We start from the raw sequence: 19,422 nt of genomic DNA, 5'->3' as shown, positions 1-19,422 counted from the left end.
TTTTGTGTCTTTTTTTTAGTAATTTTGGTAATTTTTTGGTCATTTTGACCCATGCACTAACACATTCACATGTTGGTCTCTGATTTGCCAGAAAACTTACCAAAATTAATTTTAAATGAATAAAAAAACCAACACAAATCAGAGGGTTTTCCAGTTAAGAAATTTCTTTAATAAAGATGATAAAAATCAAAGCGTCTCTTAAAGCTGAATAATATCTAATCTTCAATGATTACAAGCAGAAAGAAGCCGATATTATAAATACCCCCCCACAGCCGCACCATGTACCTTGATTACATGCTAGTTTAGAAACAGCTTCCCATCGTCCTATGTCATATAAAAATCACCTGGTAAAATGACTCGATGCCAGTTTTTCCACCTATATGTTGCATCCATCACTACATATAAAAATAAGTCTCATAAGCAAAATAAATAGATGCACCTGAAGACTGCTTCGTCCAGTCGTGTGACAGGGATTTCGTCCTTCATCTAATTGTTGTCGTGTTCAAGTGCTCTTAAAAACAAATAAGAACTAAAGTAAAACATCAACACAAAAAAAAAAGCAGAGAAAACTTTGAAAAGTAAACTTCATCTCGCTCGTTCATTCATTTTTTTTGGAGCCTCTTTCATGAACTCATGCACGCGATTATTTTTGTTATTATTGCACAGTGGTGACATCACAGTTCCCCCCCTCAAATGTTGAAGAGACAAATGGAGGTTGGTCTTTGGGTTGTCTCTCTCTCTTTTCTCTCTCTCTTTCTTGTTGTCTACACTCCGTTCTTCACCAGCTCGTGGACTCCGCTCTGGTCGATCATCAGGTTTGGCTGAAACTCTCGTCCCTTCACCAGATCTTCCAGACCCTAAAAGCAATAAAACACGAGGATTTTGTTTGATTATTTCAGGATCACATGGTTGTTTTAAATCAGGGGTGCCAAACTCTGGCCTGCGGGCCAAATTTGGCCCGCAGTGTAATTTTATTTGGCCCGCGAGCCAATATCAAATTATTATATTATTGTACTATAAAAGCTGACCCGCCGTTATTATACGGCGCATTTACCTCTAATACTAGATTTATTATTATTTTATTTTTAAATGTATTAACCTGTTGAAAAATTTTATTTTGATATTTAAATCAGAAGGATGCAATGACATTGATGTGTTTTTTATTTGAAATTAGATTATGCATGTCTGCACTATTTAGTTATATATTGTATGTTTATAAGTGTTGCTGGTTCCATATTTAATGTTAAAGCAAAACATGTTTGGTATATATTAAAAGGTTCATTTGTTCAATGTTGGCCCGCGATTTTATTCAAGTTTTAAATTTTGGCCCATTGTGTATTTGAGTTTGACACCCCTGTTTTATATGAAGACGATGCTGCTGAGTCCAATGAGAATTGCTCACATGGCACATACTGTATATAGTATTCCTTTTATTTCTGTTCTTATCACTTTATTACTTTTCCTTGGTATCCTAGATTGTCTTGTAATTGATCACATGCTGTCTTTTTATGGGGGTTTTAATGCAAGAATTGTTTTCTTAACCCTTTGATGCACAACACATAAACACCTTCTAACGCACAACATTATAACAGATTAAATATATCCATTTTTCCTTTCATACTTATTGTCTGAGTTGATCACAATTGGTGAATTTAAATCGTTTCTTAAGGATGAAGAAATAATTTCCCTTAGTCAGTGTGACTGCTCCTTATAAGTCTCTACTTGACGCTCTTTCATTGATGTTGTGATGGCTGGATTTGTATTCAATTGTTCATGTAAATTGTGTTTAAAATGTTGTAACCCTGTCACTTTTATGCTGCCTTCTTGGCCAGGTCTCTCTTGTAAAAGAGATTTTTAAAATCTCAACGAGACTTTTTTACCTGGTTAAATAAAGGATATATATATATACTTTATGAAGAAAAACAGTTTTTGTATTATTATATCAAGTTTACACACATGGGTCAATAATGACGTTGTGCATTAGAAGCGTAGTGATACAAAAAGTGATTCACTAAATTAACAGTTTGAGTACATGTGTAACTATGTTTGTCTTATCCGTGTCTGAGCGTGGAAGCAAACCAGGAAGTGCCTTAAGCTGCATTTTACCGAAAATTCCAGTAGGGGGGGCTAAGTTTGGCTGCAAAAAAAAATCCCATTCATTTCAGTGCAAAATTTGAAACTTCTCACTTGATTTATTACCTCAGAAATGTTTTTTTTTTTCAGGACAACACTATGGTCTCAATTTTCTTCAAGGCAATTTGATGTCAATAGTTCTAATAATGGCCCCATTTAGAAGAAAATAGAAGATAAAGAATCGTATGATTTGGGGCGTGGCAACCTTTGATTGACAGGTCACTAACAAGGCGAGTCGTCACCAGGAGAGAAGCAGAACAATGCGTATCCACGGCAACGTGTCAATAAAGTTATATATAACATTATATAGATATAAAAAAGGACGTTTCCCGGTTTGGTCTCATAACTTTGACCCTTTCATTGTATTTTCATTTAATGACAGTTTATTTGAACGTTTTGTTCATTAAATGTCATTAATGACAATCATTAACAGAAATCAGTAACAAACATTTTGTTTTTGTTTTTTTGCTAGCTTAAACCAACAACCCAGTTAATGCTCCAGTTAATGCTACAGTCTATGATACATTCATACAGGAGCAGAAGAACATGTGGAGCCCCGCCTCCTTACCTCTCCCCCGTAGGACACCAATGGGGAGATCTCACACTTGATTGGCAGGTCGGTTCCGTCCTTCAGGCTGGAGAAGGAAACGATCAGATCCAGGGAGGATCAGAAGAAGAAGAAAACATGAAAGAGAGTGAGTGAGTGATGAGAAGCAGAGGGAGGAGTGGAGAGAAGCAGCTGGACGTCCTGGACCAACAGCTGTTCTTCTACTGCAGCTTGTGATTAGAGATCAAAGGCAGAGAATCAGAGCTTCATCATCCCAAACATGAGGCGTGATTATTAGCCCTCTGACCGTAACACACCTGCTCTAGAGAAACAGGTGAGTGACAGGGACGGAGCTTTTATCTCCTCCCAGTGCTTGGAACTTCAGGGGGATTTACCACCACGTTACCATCACTCAACTGGTTTTAGTTCTACACCATGGGTCTCAAACTCGTGGCCCGCGGGCCAATTGCAGCCCTTGTGATGATATTTTGTGGCCCCCACCTTGATATGAAAGTTTAATGTGAGTTTTATATGAATGGCACTTTACTGTGTTGTGTGTGGAAGGTCCCTATAATTACTTTTTTTGGTAATTTTGTGTCTTTTTTTAGTAATTTTGTGTCTTTTTTTAATCATTTTGTGTATTTTTTTAATAATGTTGTCTTTTTTGGTAGTTACGTGTCTTTTTTTGATAATTTTGTGTCTTTTTAATAATGTTGTCTCTTTTTTTAATAACTTTGTGTATTTTTTAAATAATGTTGTCTTTTTTGGTAATTCTGTGTCTTTTTTTGGTCATTTTGTGTCTTTTTATAGTCATTTTGTGTCTTTTTTGGTAATTATGTGTCTTTCTTTGGTCATTTTGTGTCTTTTTTAAGTAATTTAGTTTTCTTCAGTCATTTTGTGTCTTTTTTTGGTCATTTTGTTTCTTTTTTGGTCATTTTGTGTCTTTTTTAAGTAATTTAGCGTTTTTTCTGTCATTTTGAGTCTTTTTTTGTTGTAATTTTGTGTCTTTTTCTGGTCATGTTGATACTGCCTCCAGCGGCCCCCAGGTAATTAGAGTTTGAGACCCCTGCTGTAGAAGAAAACAGATGAATGACAGGTACGTGCTTTTATCTCCTCCACTGCTTGGAACTTTAGGGGGATTTACCGCCACGTTCCCATCACTCAACTGGTTTTATTTCTAGATAATCATTACAGACAAAAACCACTAATCACACATCAGGGTGTTTTGTGAGCAGCTGCCCACGCGGCTGTTTCATTAGAACGGAGGAAAAGCTCAATAATCAAGAAAAATAAGCACACCTTAAAAAGCACACCCTTTAATAAGAGCCAGAATAACATGAATGAAGCACATGCTCATTTATTATTACAGCTACATCTCAAAAAATATGAGTATCGTGAAAAAGTTCAATTTGTCAATTATTTCAGAAAGTGAAACTCGTATATTATATAGATTCATTACACATAGAGTGAAATATTTCAAGCCTGTATTGTGAAAAACTGCAAAAAAAAAAATGTGTATGTTGACTGTTTCTATTTTTATTTTCTATTCATGCTGCTGTTTTTGAATCCAGTACTTCCCTCAATCTCTATTTATACTTTTAGTACCTTGCTTGTTCTTATGCTCCACTATAACAAAGCAAATCTGTATGTGAAAACTTACTTTACTTGGCAATTAAACTTCTCATTCTGAAAAAAACAAGCCTTATTTATTTTTGACTTGAGTGATTTTGTAGATTAAATTAAACCACATTATGTTGAAAATCAAGCATTTTTCAAGGACTACATTACAAGCATTTCAAACCTTGAATGGTTAAAATACGCATTTTCCAAACTTTCAGGACTTTTACAAGCTTAAATTGAAATTGTCCACTTCCAAAAAAACGCAATAAAACTTTAAAGTTTAAAAAACTTTTAAAAATGTTCTACTTTTTTCTGCATAAACCTCTTAAACAACTTCCGCCCTGCTCAAAACTACCAAACATTCAAAAACAGCAGCATTAATAGAAAATAAAAATAGAAACAGTCAACATACAAAAAATATTTTAAAAAAAACAAGAATTGTTTCTGTTCCACATCGACATCATCATCATCTACTTTTGTTTTTTTGCAGTTTTACACAAAACAGGCTTGAAATATTTCGCTCTAAGCATAATGAATCTATATAATGTATGAGATTCACTTTCTGAAATGAACTTTTTCATGATATTCTAATATTTTTAAATGTACCTGTATGTTTTTTGGGGGAAAAAAGCAGATGGATTTAGACTCAAAAGGCTGAGAAACAAGCAAGCAAAGAACGGCTCATCGTCATGACGACTTTACTCACAAATCAACAAGTTCATCGTCTACAGCAGCGTCGCCACAGAAAGTGTGACCGCTGCACATTACCCAGCATGCAATACATTTTGTGTATTAGTAGCAACCATCTGAGGGGAAAATGATCCGTCAGCAGCTCATTGAGAGCGTCCATCATGAGAGCAGGAGGCTGAGAGGGACGCTGTGTTTCAGACGTCTGAACTGATCCTCGCTGTCGTTTCCTTCATCACCACCGACTGGCAGCAGACAGAAATATGTCCACAGATTCCTCCGACTCAGTGGTAATGAAGGAAAGTGGATCAGATGTAATGTTATATGGTGTTAACACGTCTGAGCGAGAGCGGGAAGGAAAGCCAGGACCCCGTCACCATGCACTCTAGCAGTACTGCAGGGGGATAATAATAGTTACTTTGTGGTGCTCGGCGCTCCGTCTCTGGAAACATTGCAGGGGACACACAGGAGCAAGACCAAGCATGAGAGAAGGAGGTGAGAGGGTGAGGCTAAAGGATATTATGTCCAAAACACAAAACAAAAAAAAAAGGCAATGCACACACAGCCCTACAGAGTCTAACTGCAGGAGCTACACAAAGGGTAAAACTGAGAAAAAATGATTTAAAGTGTTTTTTATGTTTTTACTGGCCAGATAAATGGGTTATAGGTAGATAATAGATATGACACTTATTTCTACATGTGTTGATGATGTAATTTATAAGCTCAAAAATCATGATGATTTATTTGACCTTTGACCCCACAAATGTAGCACTCTGGTTTTGCTGTAAAAGGTTCTAATAGTAATGCAAAAAAGCTATATTACTTAAAAAAGAAACAAAATGACCAAAAAAAGACACAGAATTATTTTTAAAAAGACACAAAATGACCAAAAACAGACACAAAATTACAAAAAAAGACACAAAATTACTAAAAAAAAAAAGACACAGAATTACTAAAAAAAGACACAAAATTACTAAAAAAAGACACAAAATTATTTAAAAAAAAGACACAAAATTATTTTAAAAAAAGACACAAAATTATTTAAAAAAGACACAGAATTATTAAAAAAGACACAAAATTATTAAAAAAAGACAAAATTACCCAAAAAAATCAAGGTGGGGGCCACAAAATATTGTCACGAGGGCTACAATTGGCCCGCGGGCCTTGAGTTTGAGACCCATGTTTTACAGCAAAACCAGAGTGCAGTTACTACATTTTTGGGGTCAAAGGTCAAATAAATCATCATGATTTTTTAGCGTAAAAATTACATCATCAATACATGTAGAAATAAGAGTCATATCACTAACCTACCTATAACCCATTCATCTGGCCAGTTAAAACACATTAAAACACTTTAAATCAGTTTCTCTCAGTTTTACTCTTTGTGTAGTTGCTGCAGTTCGACTCTGTTGGACAGTTTAGTTTGTACTCAAAGTGTGGAGAGTGACCACGAAGGACCGGTTTCTTCCTGTGTGCATGCCACACATGATGTGTGTGTGTGTGTGTGTGTGTGTGTGTGTGTGTGTGTGTGTGTGTGTGTGTGTCAGCGTGGCGGCTGAGGTCACCTGGGGATGGCGGGGACGTGTCTGCCGTTCTCATCGATGAAGTGTCCTCCAGCGTTGAGCACCCAGCGGTGGTGCAGGGACATGAGGGCGTGTCTGGCCGTGGTGGGCGTGTCCTTCGCATCCTGACTGTCTGCGTTCTTCAGCGGGGAGAACTCGTCCTCCCGCAGAACCTCGTACACCACGAAGGTCCTGGTGGACACACAGAGCAGAACGTCAGCACCAAGACACAAACACAATGTCAAAAAAGACACAAAATGACCAAAAAAGACACAAAATGACTAAAAAAGACACAAAATGACTAAAAAAAGACACAAAATTACCAAAAAAAGACACACGATTACCAAAAAAGACACACGATTACCAAAAAAGACACAAAATTACCAAAAAAGACACAAACTTACCAAAAATGACACAATATTACTTAAAAAAAAGACACAAAATTACCAAAAAAAGACACACGATTACTAAAAAAGACACAAAATTACCAAAAAAAGACACAGAATTACCAAAAAAGACACAAAATTACTAAAAAAGACACAAAATTACCAAAAATAGACACAAAATTACAAAAAAAGAAGACACAAAATTACTAAGAAGACACAAAATTACCAAAAAAAGACACAAAATTACTAAAAAAAGACACAAAATTACCAAAAAAGACACAAAATTACAAAAAAAAAGACACAAAATGAAAAAACACTAAATTATTTTTAAAAAAAGGACACAAAATTACCAAAAAAAAGTAATTAAAGGGACCTTCCACACACAACACGGTAAAGTGTCATTCAAATAAAACTCACATTAAACTTTCATATCAAGGTGGGGGCCACAAAATATCGTCACGAGGGCCGCAATTGGCCCGTGGGCCGCGAGTTTGAGACCTATGCAATACATAGTGGAAGCAATTGGCAGTCATACATAATGTATGGAACGTGACGGATTAACGATCCTCGGCCAAACAGAACTGAGAAAGAGCAGAAAAAAAAAAACATTTTTTAAAAATGTGCTGCAGAGTGAGTCAGCCCATCTGGAGAAACCCGTTTCTCTTCTCTTTTACTTTGAAATTCAACGGCTAAAACCTGGAGAGGAAGCTGGACGTGTCTGCTGTGTTTTTCCACCAGTCAGTCGTTACGGGAATCTTTTCATTAGACGTATCGTTCTATTAGCAGTGACGCGGCTCAGGCCTGATGTCATGCAGCAGGAGGAGGAGGAGGAGGAGGAGGAGGAGGAGGAGGAGGAGGAGGAGGAGGAGGTGGAAGGAGTGAACAGCTCATAAAACCTCCGTCCTCCTGCAGGGAGCTGGCAGGACCAGCCTCGGAGCCACGGCAGCATCGGGCTGCTGGGTCGGATCAGACTGGAAAAAGGGGGCTGGCTGATGCATGGAGGGACAGATGAAGGAGCCTGAAGGCTGCCAGGAGGAGAACCAGCCTCCTCTCAGAGAGGAGCAGAACACCTCCACTGTTCTCTCAGGACGTCAACTCTGTGGAGTCTTAAAGGGCTATACTGTCCATTTTTAATCCTCTTCATGTCTTTTCGTGTCTTTGTAAGTCATTTTGTGTGTTTTTTGGTCATTTGTGTCTTTTTAGTGTCTTTTTTGGTCAATTTGTGTCTTTTTTGGGTTATTTTGTGTCTTTTTTAGTCATTTTGTGTCTTTTTTGGGTTATTTTGTGTCTTTTTGTGTCTTTTTTGGTCAATTTGTGTCTTTTTTAGTAATTTTGTGTCTTTTTTGGGTTATTTTGTGTCTTTTTTGGTCAAATTGTATCTGTTGTTGTGTCTTTTTTTGTTATTTTGTGTCTTTTTTGTCATTTTGTGCCTACTGTGGGGTTTTTTTTGGTCATTCTGTCGTCTCATTTTGTGTCTTTTTTGGTCATTTTGTGTCTTTAGTCATTTTGTGTCTTTTTGTTTCTTTTTTTGTCATTTTGTGTCTTTTTTGGTTATTTTGTCTTTTTGTGTCATTTTTAGTAATTTTGTCTTTTTTTAGTCATTTTGTTTCTTTTTTTGTCATTTTGTGTCTTTTTTAGTCATTTTGTGTCTTTTTCTAGTCATTTTGTGTCTTTGTTTCTTTTTTTGTCATTTTGTGTCTTTTTTAGTCCTTTAGTCCAACATAAAATGTGATTTTGAATCTTTTTTTTACTTTCAAAACACTATCATGCGCAATAAAGAATTTTAAATGTTGCAAATGTGAACAAATATAATACCATATAACCATATAAGAGGGTTCCATCCAGTTCTATCATTTTATACTAAATCTGTTTGAGCTTGTCTCCAGTTTTACTTGGTATATCATCATCAAACTGAAACTGGCCTCATGGAGTTTACAGCCAGAACTTTAGAGGTAAATTTACAGTAGGGCTCCACGCTGCTTTGTTTTCTAGTCTGGATGTCATGAAGAAGTCTGGATTATTTGGAGCTTTTGTGACTCCAGAGGGTTAAAGCTCTCTCACTCTGTGCCCTCTGTGGAAAAAATGCTCTGTAACTCACCTGGCGAACTGGAAGATGTCAAAGACGAACTTTTCCATTTTAATCCCGTTTGGTTTGTCTGGTTTGATTTGCTGACCCTTGCCGTCCACATAAGGGATCTTCTTCTGGGCCACGTGGTGCTGCAGCTGTGGCTCGTACTTCCTGATGCAGAAACAGAGAAAAGAAGCTGCAGAACATTTACTTTATAACAGATAGAGAGAGGGGGGGTTCTACCACCATGAAACTTCCCAGGTTTGTTATTTTTACATATTAGACAATATATTAGTTTTCTGAAATGTTATGTTTAGAAATGCAAATGAGTTATCAAACCATTAAAAATGTGCTAAAAAATGCATATATTTCCAAGATAAATCTGAAAATCGGATAAAGCAAATTAATTTGTTTGATTTATAAGTGAATTTAGATTAAATCTACTGGCGCAAATGGATCAACAGCCGTGTTTCCTTTAAGGGAAGAGTGGCCGCTGGGAAAGTCTCAGGCCACGCCCTCTCAAATGTCGCTCACTCTGCGTGTCTCCATTACAAAAAAAAAAGTCCCCAGAGGGATTTAGAGACTCTGGAGGTGACGTACGGTTTTATATTGTCGCGTAATCGCTTAGCAACAGTTTCGACCGTGATCACATACACAACGGATTAAACACAGGAGATGCAACTGTGGCCGCCGTCGCTAACTGTGCACAACGTCAGCAGCTGATCATAAACAAACCAGCATGGCTAATTATGCACAGCTTCCCCGCTGATCATAAACACAGTGATTGTGAATTAACCGGCATCACTAACTGTGCACAGAGTGTCCGGTGCTTGTTGTAAACAAACAGAGATCGCTAAGTGAACACCTCCTGCAGCAGCACATACACACTGTACTGCTACAGAGCTAACTGTTAGCCTGTTAGCACATACACACTGTACTGCTACAGAGCTAACTGTTAGCCTGTTAGCAATTTGCAGACTGGACGCTAAGGGGTTAACATCCCCTCTGGCTCTGCAGCTGGGAGAGACTGCTGCAGGAGGACTGTGCCTTTCGACTCATTCTTACTCTTCTTAACGAGCCCCAGCGGCTCGTTAATAAAAGTAAGAACGAGTCTCCAAAAGTCTCCAATAACACCAGAAAAAGTCGCTGGATTTGTCACCTTTTTTAAAAATAGTCGCTAAGGGGGTCTGAAAAGCTGCTAAATATTGTGACAAAGTAGCCAAGTTGGCAACACTGCTTTGCCGGCTTTTACAAATGGCGCGTGTTGTTGCCGTGTAGAGTACTACGTCACATCCTGCTTAGCGTTCTATCCAATCAGCAACCAGGCTTTTTTCAGGGGAGAAAAACGGCCCTGCTCTTCTACAGGGACGAAAAAAGTCAGGACAAAAGACCTGTCAGGACAGCTCATATTCAAATTAGGAGCATTTCTACGAGTGAGACCCGCCTCATTCTGGGTATTGGACTGTAATGGAAACAGCCCTGAAGAAGAGCAGAATGTGTCTTCAGTGTGATTCTTACTGTACGACGTCTCTGAGGAAGGAGAAGCTGAAGAAGTGATTGGCAACGTTTCCTGAGTTGAACATCAGTCGGCCGTCGTCGCTGCGTTTCTCGGCCGTTGCCAAGGTGATCTCGCTGTACTCCACCACCTGGTAGAGCCCGTCCACCTTACAGACCACGCCCACCGCCTCCGTCGGGTTGGTCTTCTCCACCACCTGGAACAGAGAGACAAGAAGAGTTCTTTTATGAAAAGTTTATAAGCTCATACGAGTCAGGTTTCTTTGTGCAACATGCTAGAACGTAGCAGATTAACCACTACCTTGTTTATATATAATTTATAATTTCTTCACATACATACATACATACCCAAATTAACCATACATATTTGTAATCATCATCCTAAATCTGAAAAACTAAATGAAATCACTGTCCTTCCTCATTGTCATACCTCCAGAAAATATTGTTTTTGTATCTATCTTCTTGAATTGAAGAATATTAGTACTCTGTTTAAGTTCAGTGTCCAAATTATTATATTATATTATTATATTAACATCTTCTCCTTTATATATTTATTTGATATATATAATAATAATATAAAATAATATATATTATATTTTATCTTACCTGTCTTTATTTTTATTTATTTTATCTAATTAATTTCTAACCTGCCTCCAGTGTTACAACATCTTCTATTTTATTTATTTATTTGCTACTATTCATTAGTATATATATTGTTTTAATCATTTTTATCTAGCTTTTTTACTTTTTATTGTTATTAGTATTTACTTTTGTTTGTTATTTATTTTATCTAATTATTAATAAATTAATTTCTTGCTTGTTTCCATGTTTATTATTATTATTATTATCTCCTTTTTTTATGTGAAGCACTTTGTGTTACATTTCTCTTGTACGAAAAGTGCTGTACAAATAAAGTCTGATTCATTGATTGATGGATATAAAATTTGACAAAGGTACTTGTGACAATCAATGCTCTTGAAAAAAAAGAAAGATAAAGCAGAGATTTAACTAAAAACAAGCCAAAAGTTTAGGTAAATAAATTAAATAAGCCTTAAAAACGACTCGGAAAGCATCAGAATTTGTTGTATTCTGCTTTATACAGCCAGCAAGTTAAAATCTGCACTGAATGAAAAAAAAACAACCCTCTCCCCATCTGCTGGCTGCTAATGACAGAGTGAGTCCTGATGAGGGTTGGTGGGTGAAGCCACATGAAGAGTAGTGGAGCTCAGTAATTTATGACGGAGGGTGGGACTCTCAGCTCCACCACAGAGACTAACGTCAAACAGCCCAGTCTGGACCCTATTAACATCCACACAGTTCAATATTCACAAATATAGTTATATATTCTGACTTATGCTGGCTTACTCCAAAAGATGTCCCCAGTCCCAGAGTAAAAACTGAAAGTCTTTAGTAAATCTAGGAGTTTAAGGTCGTAATCTGCTCTGGTTCATATCAGTCTGTTCCTAGTCTTGGTTTGGATCATATCAAACGTGTGTTTTTAAGGTTTTTTAAGGTCCCCGGTTCCAGACCGGCCAGTAAAACCAGTAAAACCAGTAAAACCACTTCCACAGGAAAAAGGAACATCACAATAATGTTAGTAAGCTCAGTCCTTAATAAAAATATAGAGTCATATATTTAGATAAGAACAGTAAGGAGACCCAGTTAAAATGTATAAATTAATGTATATATAAATAAGTAATAAATAGTCATTGATTAATGCATGATTAACTAAATGAAAGTTGATAGAGCTGATAAATAGAATTATTCAATTAAACACATAATTAAATAGGACATAAATGTATATCATGAATTCATTTTTAAATGTTCCTTTCCTTTATTCTTCCTTATATCTAGTTTTACTGTAAAATAAATCAACTTTTTATGTCAGAATATATATATATATATATTCAGATATTTACTGTTTTATTTTATTGGGATTTTATTGTTTTCTTCTAGTGCAAATTCCATAAAAAAATGTAAACTACTTTTATTACAAATATTAATCATTAATGCAAGTTGTAATCTGTAAATAAATATAATGGAGCATTTTTACAGTAATATTCAATGGCTTAATGGTCTTGACCATTAAATTACAGTGAATTATATGTTGATAAATAAATAAATAAATAAAAATTACACCTATTGCTGCTTGTAAAGTTAAGGCAACTTTCTGGTTTTTTACAGTAAAACTTTAAATTTAATGTTAAAAAATATAAAACAAATCATGAAAAAAGATTAAAAGTGGCAGCAAAAGTTAAACTTAACATCATATTAAAAGAACAAGAAAACCTTCAGTTATTCTACATATAAACATGTTTTAAATACAGATATTTACTGTATATTATCCATATTTTTAAAGAAATTATCTGAAAAGTTAAGTGTAATAAATAAGTATTTGGCAACTTTTGCTGCCAGACTTTACCGTTTTTTTTAACCTTCTTTTTTTTATACAGTGATAACAAACATGACCTCATTTACATGTGATTTAGAATAAGAAGTGGAAGTAAAACTGTGACTAAGAAGTATTTAATGCAGTTGCCATGTCATAAATGTGTGAATAACTCTGAGATCAACCGTGTTGCCCAACAGGAGATTATTCAACCTCTTTACCACCGTCACTCATTCAAGTATCAGTCAACAAAAGCAGGTTTCTTGCCAGTTTGTTCTCTATTTGGAGCTCTTGTTGGTGGTCACCATGGCAACAAAATCAAACAACTTTTACAACAGGAGACCAAACTGATACCAACCAGCCCAGGGGCATGATGGGATTTTAGTTTGTACATGAAATTCCATCTTAATCATTGTATTTTTTTAAATTAATTATTGTAAAGGAGAATAAGGGTTCTTCAATGTTTTATTTAAGGCGTCATGTTTTGAAAGTCTTCTTGCAAATTCTGTGGTGGATTCTGCTAACACATCCATGTGCTTTTATTTTGAAAGCTACATGTGTTTGCTTTTATTTTGAAGGCGGGTCCAACACGTTCTTACCGTAACGCCTTATGGTGTGTTTAATTGACACTGAAAGTCGGAACTTGGAGCTTGGAACAATTTTGAAAATTCGAACATTCGTGTAGACCTTGAACGCACCATTAGCCATCAGACTCTCTATGTGTGCTGCAATGTAAATAGTCTAACTAACGGAACATTAATCCTCTGTTTTAGTTGCACCTGATTATTAGTAAAATTTTGAGGTACTTTCATTTCACTTAAGTATTTGCATTTTATGTAACTTTACACTTCATATACTTATATGTTTATACATTTAGCTGACAGCTTTAGTTACTTTTCAGGTCAAGATTTAGACACTTTTTTACACACTTTTTGTAATATTACAGTAAAATTATATTAGCACTGTTGATTTCCCATTTAAGATTGCCATTTTATTTTATATTTTACCGTAAAAATTAAAAGTTTTTCCATCAAAAGAAACGCTGTTCTGCCATATAATTGACTAGAAATTACTTTATAAATGCTGCATAAATTAAAGATTTTACTATGAAATATTACAGTAAATTTCTGTTAGAGATATGGTTTTTAGTACATTTAACAGTGAGAAAAAGTATTTTTACAAAAAATAAATGCAAAATGATGCTTGTTTAAATATATATTACAGTATATTTTTGCTACAAACACAGTGCCAGCGTATTTTACAGTGCAGTAATGTATTTAAAAAATTAAAAAATACTGATAAATACTGTTTTGGCTAATATATACATTTATGGTGTTTCATTGTTACTAAAACTGAATTAACTCATTTATCATTTTATGGCCTTTTACTGTCATCGTTTTTTTACCGTAAAATCTACAGAATTTTTTTACAGTGAATTAAAATACAGGTCTAATGTCTTCTTGTTTACTTCTTTTCAAATTGAAAAACAGATGCAACTTTTATCTAAAATGTAATGTGTTGTTTTATATTGTCTTTCTTAATTAATGTAATATTTAAGAGAGGACAAGTCACGAAAACAAAAGGACAAAACTGACTAAACCAGCTTTTTCCCGGTGGATCTTCTTCCTAAATATATTTTATTATTTATTTTATGTACAGCATGTTGGCTGTATTGAAACAAATTACTATCCTAACAAAAAGGGAAAAAACAACATTATAATTAATCATGACTCTGGTTTATCCACTCGTGGAAAAAGTTTCCAGTTCAACTGTTGTACCCTGAAAAGCTTTTTTCCTTCCCAAAGAGAAAGTACACTGTGTCCCAACAAACTGTTCCAGCAGAGTGTCGTCTCCACATCACACTCGTGTTATCTGAAACCACGACAGAAACTCTTTCTGGGCTCAAACCCAGAAACTTCCTAGAAAGCTCTAATGGATGGATCGCTGCTGGAGACAATGTGGGCTTTACCGCCCCCCGGTGGCCAGATGTGGGAAGTTCAGTTGTCTAGAAACTGACAGTTTAAACTGTTGTGGCAGCAAACAGACCAACCAAACCTTTTAATGTGAGACAGACAGAGATCTCAATCAACATCCACCAAAAGATATCATCAACATCCACCTCCTTATTAGGAGCTCCTGGAATTTAAACAAAACTAGACTGACCGATCAGACTGGATCACATTCAGCTCGTAGAGTTTGACTGCTAACATAGTTTGTACAATTGTCTTAGACCAGGGGTCTCAAACTTTTTTAATAATTCTTTTTTTGGTAATTTTGTGTCTTTTTTTTTTAGTAATTTTGTGTCTTTTTTGGTAATTTTGTTTCCTTCTTAAATAATTTTGTGTCTTTTTTAATAGTTTTGTGTCTTTTTTTAATAATGTTGTCTTTTTTTGGTAATTTTGTTTCTTTTTTTGGTAATTTGTGTCTTTATTAAATAACTTTGTGTCTTTTTTAGTAATTTTGTGTCTTTTTAGTAATTTTGTGTCTTTTTTTAACAATTTTGTGTCTTTTTTTGGTCATTTTGTGTTTTTTTGGGTCATTTTGTGTCTTTTTTTTAATAATTTTGTGTCTTTTTTTGGTCATTTTGATACTGCCTTCAGCGGCCCCCAGGTAATTAGAGTTTGAGACCCCTGACTTACTATATTTTGCTTTTTTTCTACTGTTTACTTGCTTTCTTTTGCTTTTCAATCATTCTTCTGTTTGCTGCACACTCCCTTTGCTGCAGTAACACTGCAAATAATCTTAACTTATCTTATCTTAAACTGATAAAGTGCTGCAGAGACCCTGCAGACCCACCTTAGCTCCACAGTCGGCTCCCTTCTTCACACAGAAACCGATAAAGGAGGGGTCGGCCACTTTGACCAGGATGTTGTCCACACAGTACACATGGATGAACTCGATCCCTCTCCGCTCCATGTCCTCCATGATGCCCTGGTTCCCCAGAGCTCTGTACAGACCCCCGTTCCCGTCTGAAACACAGAGACAGTAGTTTGAAACACACACAGACTCCACAGTGAGACAGTAACAGAGTGGGGCCCCTGCGTGGCTCACCGGGGGCCATGGACAGCTTGGCTCGGCTCTCCAGGATGATCTTGCCGCTGTAGTCCATGGCCGGCAGCATGCCCTGCTGGAAGAAGATGATGTTGTTCTTGTCCAAGCCGAAGTAGTGATGTCGAGAGAAATAGTCCTTAGTGGAGCCCATCGTCCTCCCACTGGTCATGATGTACCTGAAGGCAACACACAAGTCATTCACAGGACATTTATGTGTTTAACCCATTAAGACCTGATTTGGCCTAGAAAAACACCCTCTAAACCAGGGGTCTCAAACTTGCGGTCCGCGGGCCAATTGCAGCCCTCGTGACGATATTTTGTGGCCCCCACCTTGATATGAAAGCTTAATGTGAATTTTATATGAATGGCATCTTACCGTGTTGTGTGTGGAAGGTCCCTTTAATTACTTTTTTTTGGTAATTTTGTGTCTTTTTTAGTCATTTTGTGTATTTTTTTTATAATTTTATGTCTTTTTAAAATAATTTTGTGTCTTTTTTAAATAATTTTGTTTCTTTTTTAATAATTTTTTTTCTTTTTTAATAATTTTTTGTCTTTTTTTGGTTGTTTTGTTTCTTTTTTTAAGTAATTTAGTTTTTTTTCTGTCATTTTTTCTTTTTTGGTAATTTTGTGTCTTTTTTAGTCATTTTGTGTATTTTTTATAATTTTGTGCCTTTTTAAAATCATTTTGTGTCTTTTTAAAATAATTTTGTTTCTTTTTTAATAATTTTGTTTCTTTTTTAATAATTTTTTGTCTTTTTTTGGTCGTTTTGTTTCTTTTTTTAAGTAATTTAGTTTTTTTTCTGTAATTTTTTCTTTTTTGGTCATTTTGTGTCTTTTTTTCATGTTGTGTCTTTTTAAAGTAATTTCGTTTTTTTCTGTCTTTTTTTTGGTCATTTTATGTCTTTTTTTGGTCATTTTGATACTGCCTCCAGCGGCCCCCAGGTAATTTGAGTTTTAAACCCCTGCTGTAGATGGATATAGTCAGATTACAAGAGAAATACAGTAAGAATTTCAAGCATTTACAAGAACTTTATCCGAAGTCCAAGCTCTTTTTAAACCTTGAAAATACAACATTTAATTTCAAGCATTTTCAAGGATTTCAAGCACCCGTATGAACCCTGATATATACCACAAAGGTTGCAGGGGCCGGACCAAAACTCTGAACTAAATTCTGCTCAATATTAATTAAATCGCTTTATAAAATACAGTAAATTATCTGGTTTTGAGCTGCTACTGATCAGAATACATGTTATGATGAGACTGTTAATGTGGAGTAAATCAAATATAGCAGTAAAAAGTAGTAAATACTCTAAACACTATATCACTTTTAAATAAACTATAAATTACCTTTAGCAAGGTTCCTATTGGTGTTTTTGTATTATATAGCTTGTTTTTCATGTTTGTTAATTTTCTGGGTGTTTTACAATGTTGTGATGCTTTTATTTTGAAAAGGTGCCGTCCAGTGTGAAACAGACCTCAGTGTATAAAATGAGCTGCTGTGACCTCTCAGATAATCACAGCCTCATGAAACTTTACAACCACAAACTAGAGACCTGGAGCATTCAGAGGATAAGGCTCCCCTGGTTTATAGACAATTTAACAGCAGTTTACAGAACAGAAGAGCTTACCATCTAATTGCCATATAATGTAGACATCTCCAAAGTGTCATAAGTTTTGATACCAAATCACAGCATGGATTTTTCTGTTTTAATTAGGTATTTTGGTGTGATTTCTGGCCATTTTTTACCATTTCCAGAGTGGCAAATATAGTAAAATATGGCACCAAGTCTGTGATATTTTTTGTTTTATGATAAATAATTGAGCATGAGGACGGCCTTCATATACTCCTATAATAATGTTAGAATTCTGTTTACTCTCTGAACTTTCAACATCTTTTGAGGTTGTTAGAACGTTGTAGAAACTTCCTTTAGTGCCTGTGAACAAAAACGAAACTTACAAGAAATCAGTTGAATCAAAGCCAGAGAGATAAAAAGTAGATGAGCATCAATAAAACAACTAAACAACTTCTTTAACCCTCTATGGTACACATTATGATGCCAGTTAGGAAAAACATGTTTGGAGTGTTTTTTTGTCTTAAAATAGACAAAATAAACATAATCTGAAGAAATTTTATAATTGTCTTTTTTTGTGGTTTGTTGCCCGTAGGCAACATTGTACGGTGCACAAATGAAAAAGACAAGGAGATGAGGGAGAGGAGGAGGAGGAGGAGGAGGAGGAGGAGGAGGAGGAGGAGGAGGAGGAGGAGGAGGAGGAGGAGGAGGAGGCGAGAGGAGGAGGAGAGAGGGAGAGAGAGAAGGAGGAGGAGGAGGAAGAGGAGGAGAGAGAAGAGGAGGAGGAGGAGAGAGAGGAGGAGGTGGAAGAGGAGGAGGACAAGGACAGAGGAGGAGGAGGAGAGAGAGGAGGAGGACAAGGAGAGAGGAGGAGGAGAAGCAGGAAGAGGAGGAGAGAGGGGGAGGAGGAGGAGAGAGAGGAGGAGGAAGAGGAAGAGGACAAGGAGAGAGGAGGAGGAGGAGAGAGAGGAGGAGGTGGAAGAGGAGGAGGACAAGGAGAGAGGAGGAGGAGGAGAGAGAGGAGGAGGACAAGGAGAGAGGAGGAGGAGAAGCAGGAAGAGGAGGAGAGAGGGGGAGGAGGAGGAGAGAGAGGAGGAGGAAGAGGAAGAGGACAAGGAGAGAGGAGGAGGAGGAGAGAGAGAGGAGGGGGAGGAGGAGGACAAGGAGAGAGAGGAGGAGGAGGGGGAAGAGGAGGAGAGAGAGAGAGAGAGAGAGAGAGAGAGAGAGAGAGAGAGAGAGAGACAGAGAGAGAGAGAGAGACAGAGAGGAAGAGAAGGAGGAGTAGGAGGAGGAGAAGCAGGAGGAGGAGAGACCATTTATTTAATAAACATGTAAAAGATTCAGTAGCTGCAACTGGGTTCACTACATAACATTTAACATTTAAAGTTAATAACTTTTTTAACCGGTTTCTTGTCTGAATGTTGCCTGAAGGAAACATGCGTTATAGAAACATGACAGGCCAAAAACGGTTTAGTGTCCTGAGGGCAGCAGCGTACCGTAGAGGGTTAAAGTGTGAGACGTGCTGAGGATTATGTCATTCTGTCTCTCTGAGATAACCTGCAGCGACTGTTGAACCTCTAACAACTGTTATAGAGACTTTATTCACTTCACTGCCTCCAGTTATCTCCATCTTTAAACCTGTCAGCTGTCCTTTGATCTGCTCCACACGGAAATAATCCTTCTCCTCTAACAACTTCCCTCACAGTTTCCTTCCAGGCACCGATTCACCCAGTCAGTCTACACCAGCAACCTTTACTAACTAAAGAGCCAAAATAAGAGGAAAATTGTTGGAATTGAGCCGCAAACCTTATTTTGAATGAAAATAAAATAGCCTACTTAGTCTAAATTAGTCTACACACATGACTAATTGGTCAAAATTTGCATTTATTAATA

At 36.4% G+C, this 19,422-nt stretch overlaps 1 protein-coding gene across 2 annotated transcripts in view; it reads right to left on the bottom strand.

Annotated features, from left to right (window-relative positions):
* Nucleotides 1–85: 85 nt before the first annotated feature.
* Nucleotides 86–19,422, bottom strand: part of uap1 (UDP-N-acetylglucosamine pyrophosphorylase 1) — a 28,632-nt gene continuing 9,295 nt past the window's right edge. Inside the window, exons 4-11 of one of the 2 annotated variants that reach the window (XM_059341941.1) lie at nt 15,959–16,134; nt 15,704–15,876; nt 10,522–10,715; nt 9,034–9,174; nt 6,553–6,741; nt 5,406–5,429; nt 2,702–2,768; nt 86–857 (exon numbers count right to left, since the gene is read on the bottom strand). In XM_059341941.1, the coding sequence (XP_059197924.1) occupies nt 765–857; nt 2,702–2,768; nt 5,406–5,429; nt 6,553–6,741; nt 9,034–9,174; nt 10,522–10,715; nt 15,704–15,876; nt 15,959–16,134 (1,057 nt within the window). In that variant the 3' untranslated portion in view covers nt 86–764. The remainder of the gene's footprint in view (nt 858–2,701; nt 2,769–5,405; nt 5,430–6,552; nt 6,742–9,033; nt 9,175–10,521; nt 10,716–15,703; nt 15,877–15,958; nt 16,135–19,422) is intronic. The other variant, XM_059341942.1, reaches the window with a different exon arrangement.

This window comes from Centropristis striata, chromosome 9 (genome assembly GCF_030273125.1).
Source record: "Centropristis striata isolate RG_2023a ecotype Rhode Island chromosome 9, C.striata_1.0, whole genome shotgun sequence".
Taxonomy (NCBI): domain Eukaryota; kingdom Metazoa; phylum Chordata; class Actinopteri; order Perciformes; family Serranidae; genus Centropristis; species Centropristis striata.
Note: the sequence above shows the minus strand (reverse complement) of the source record. Positions and strands in the feature narration are given on the sequence as shown.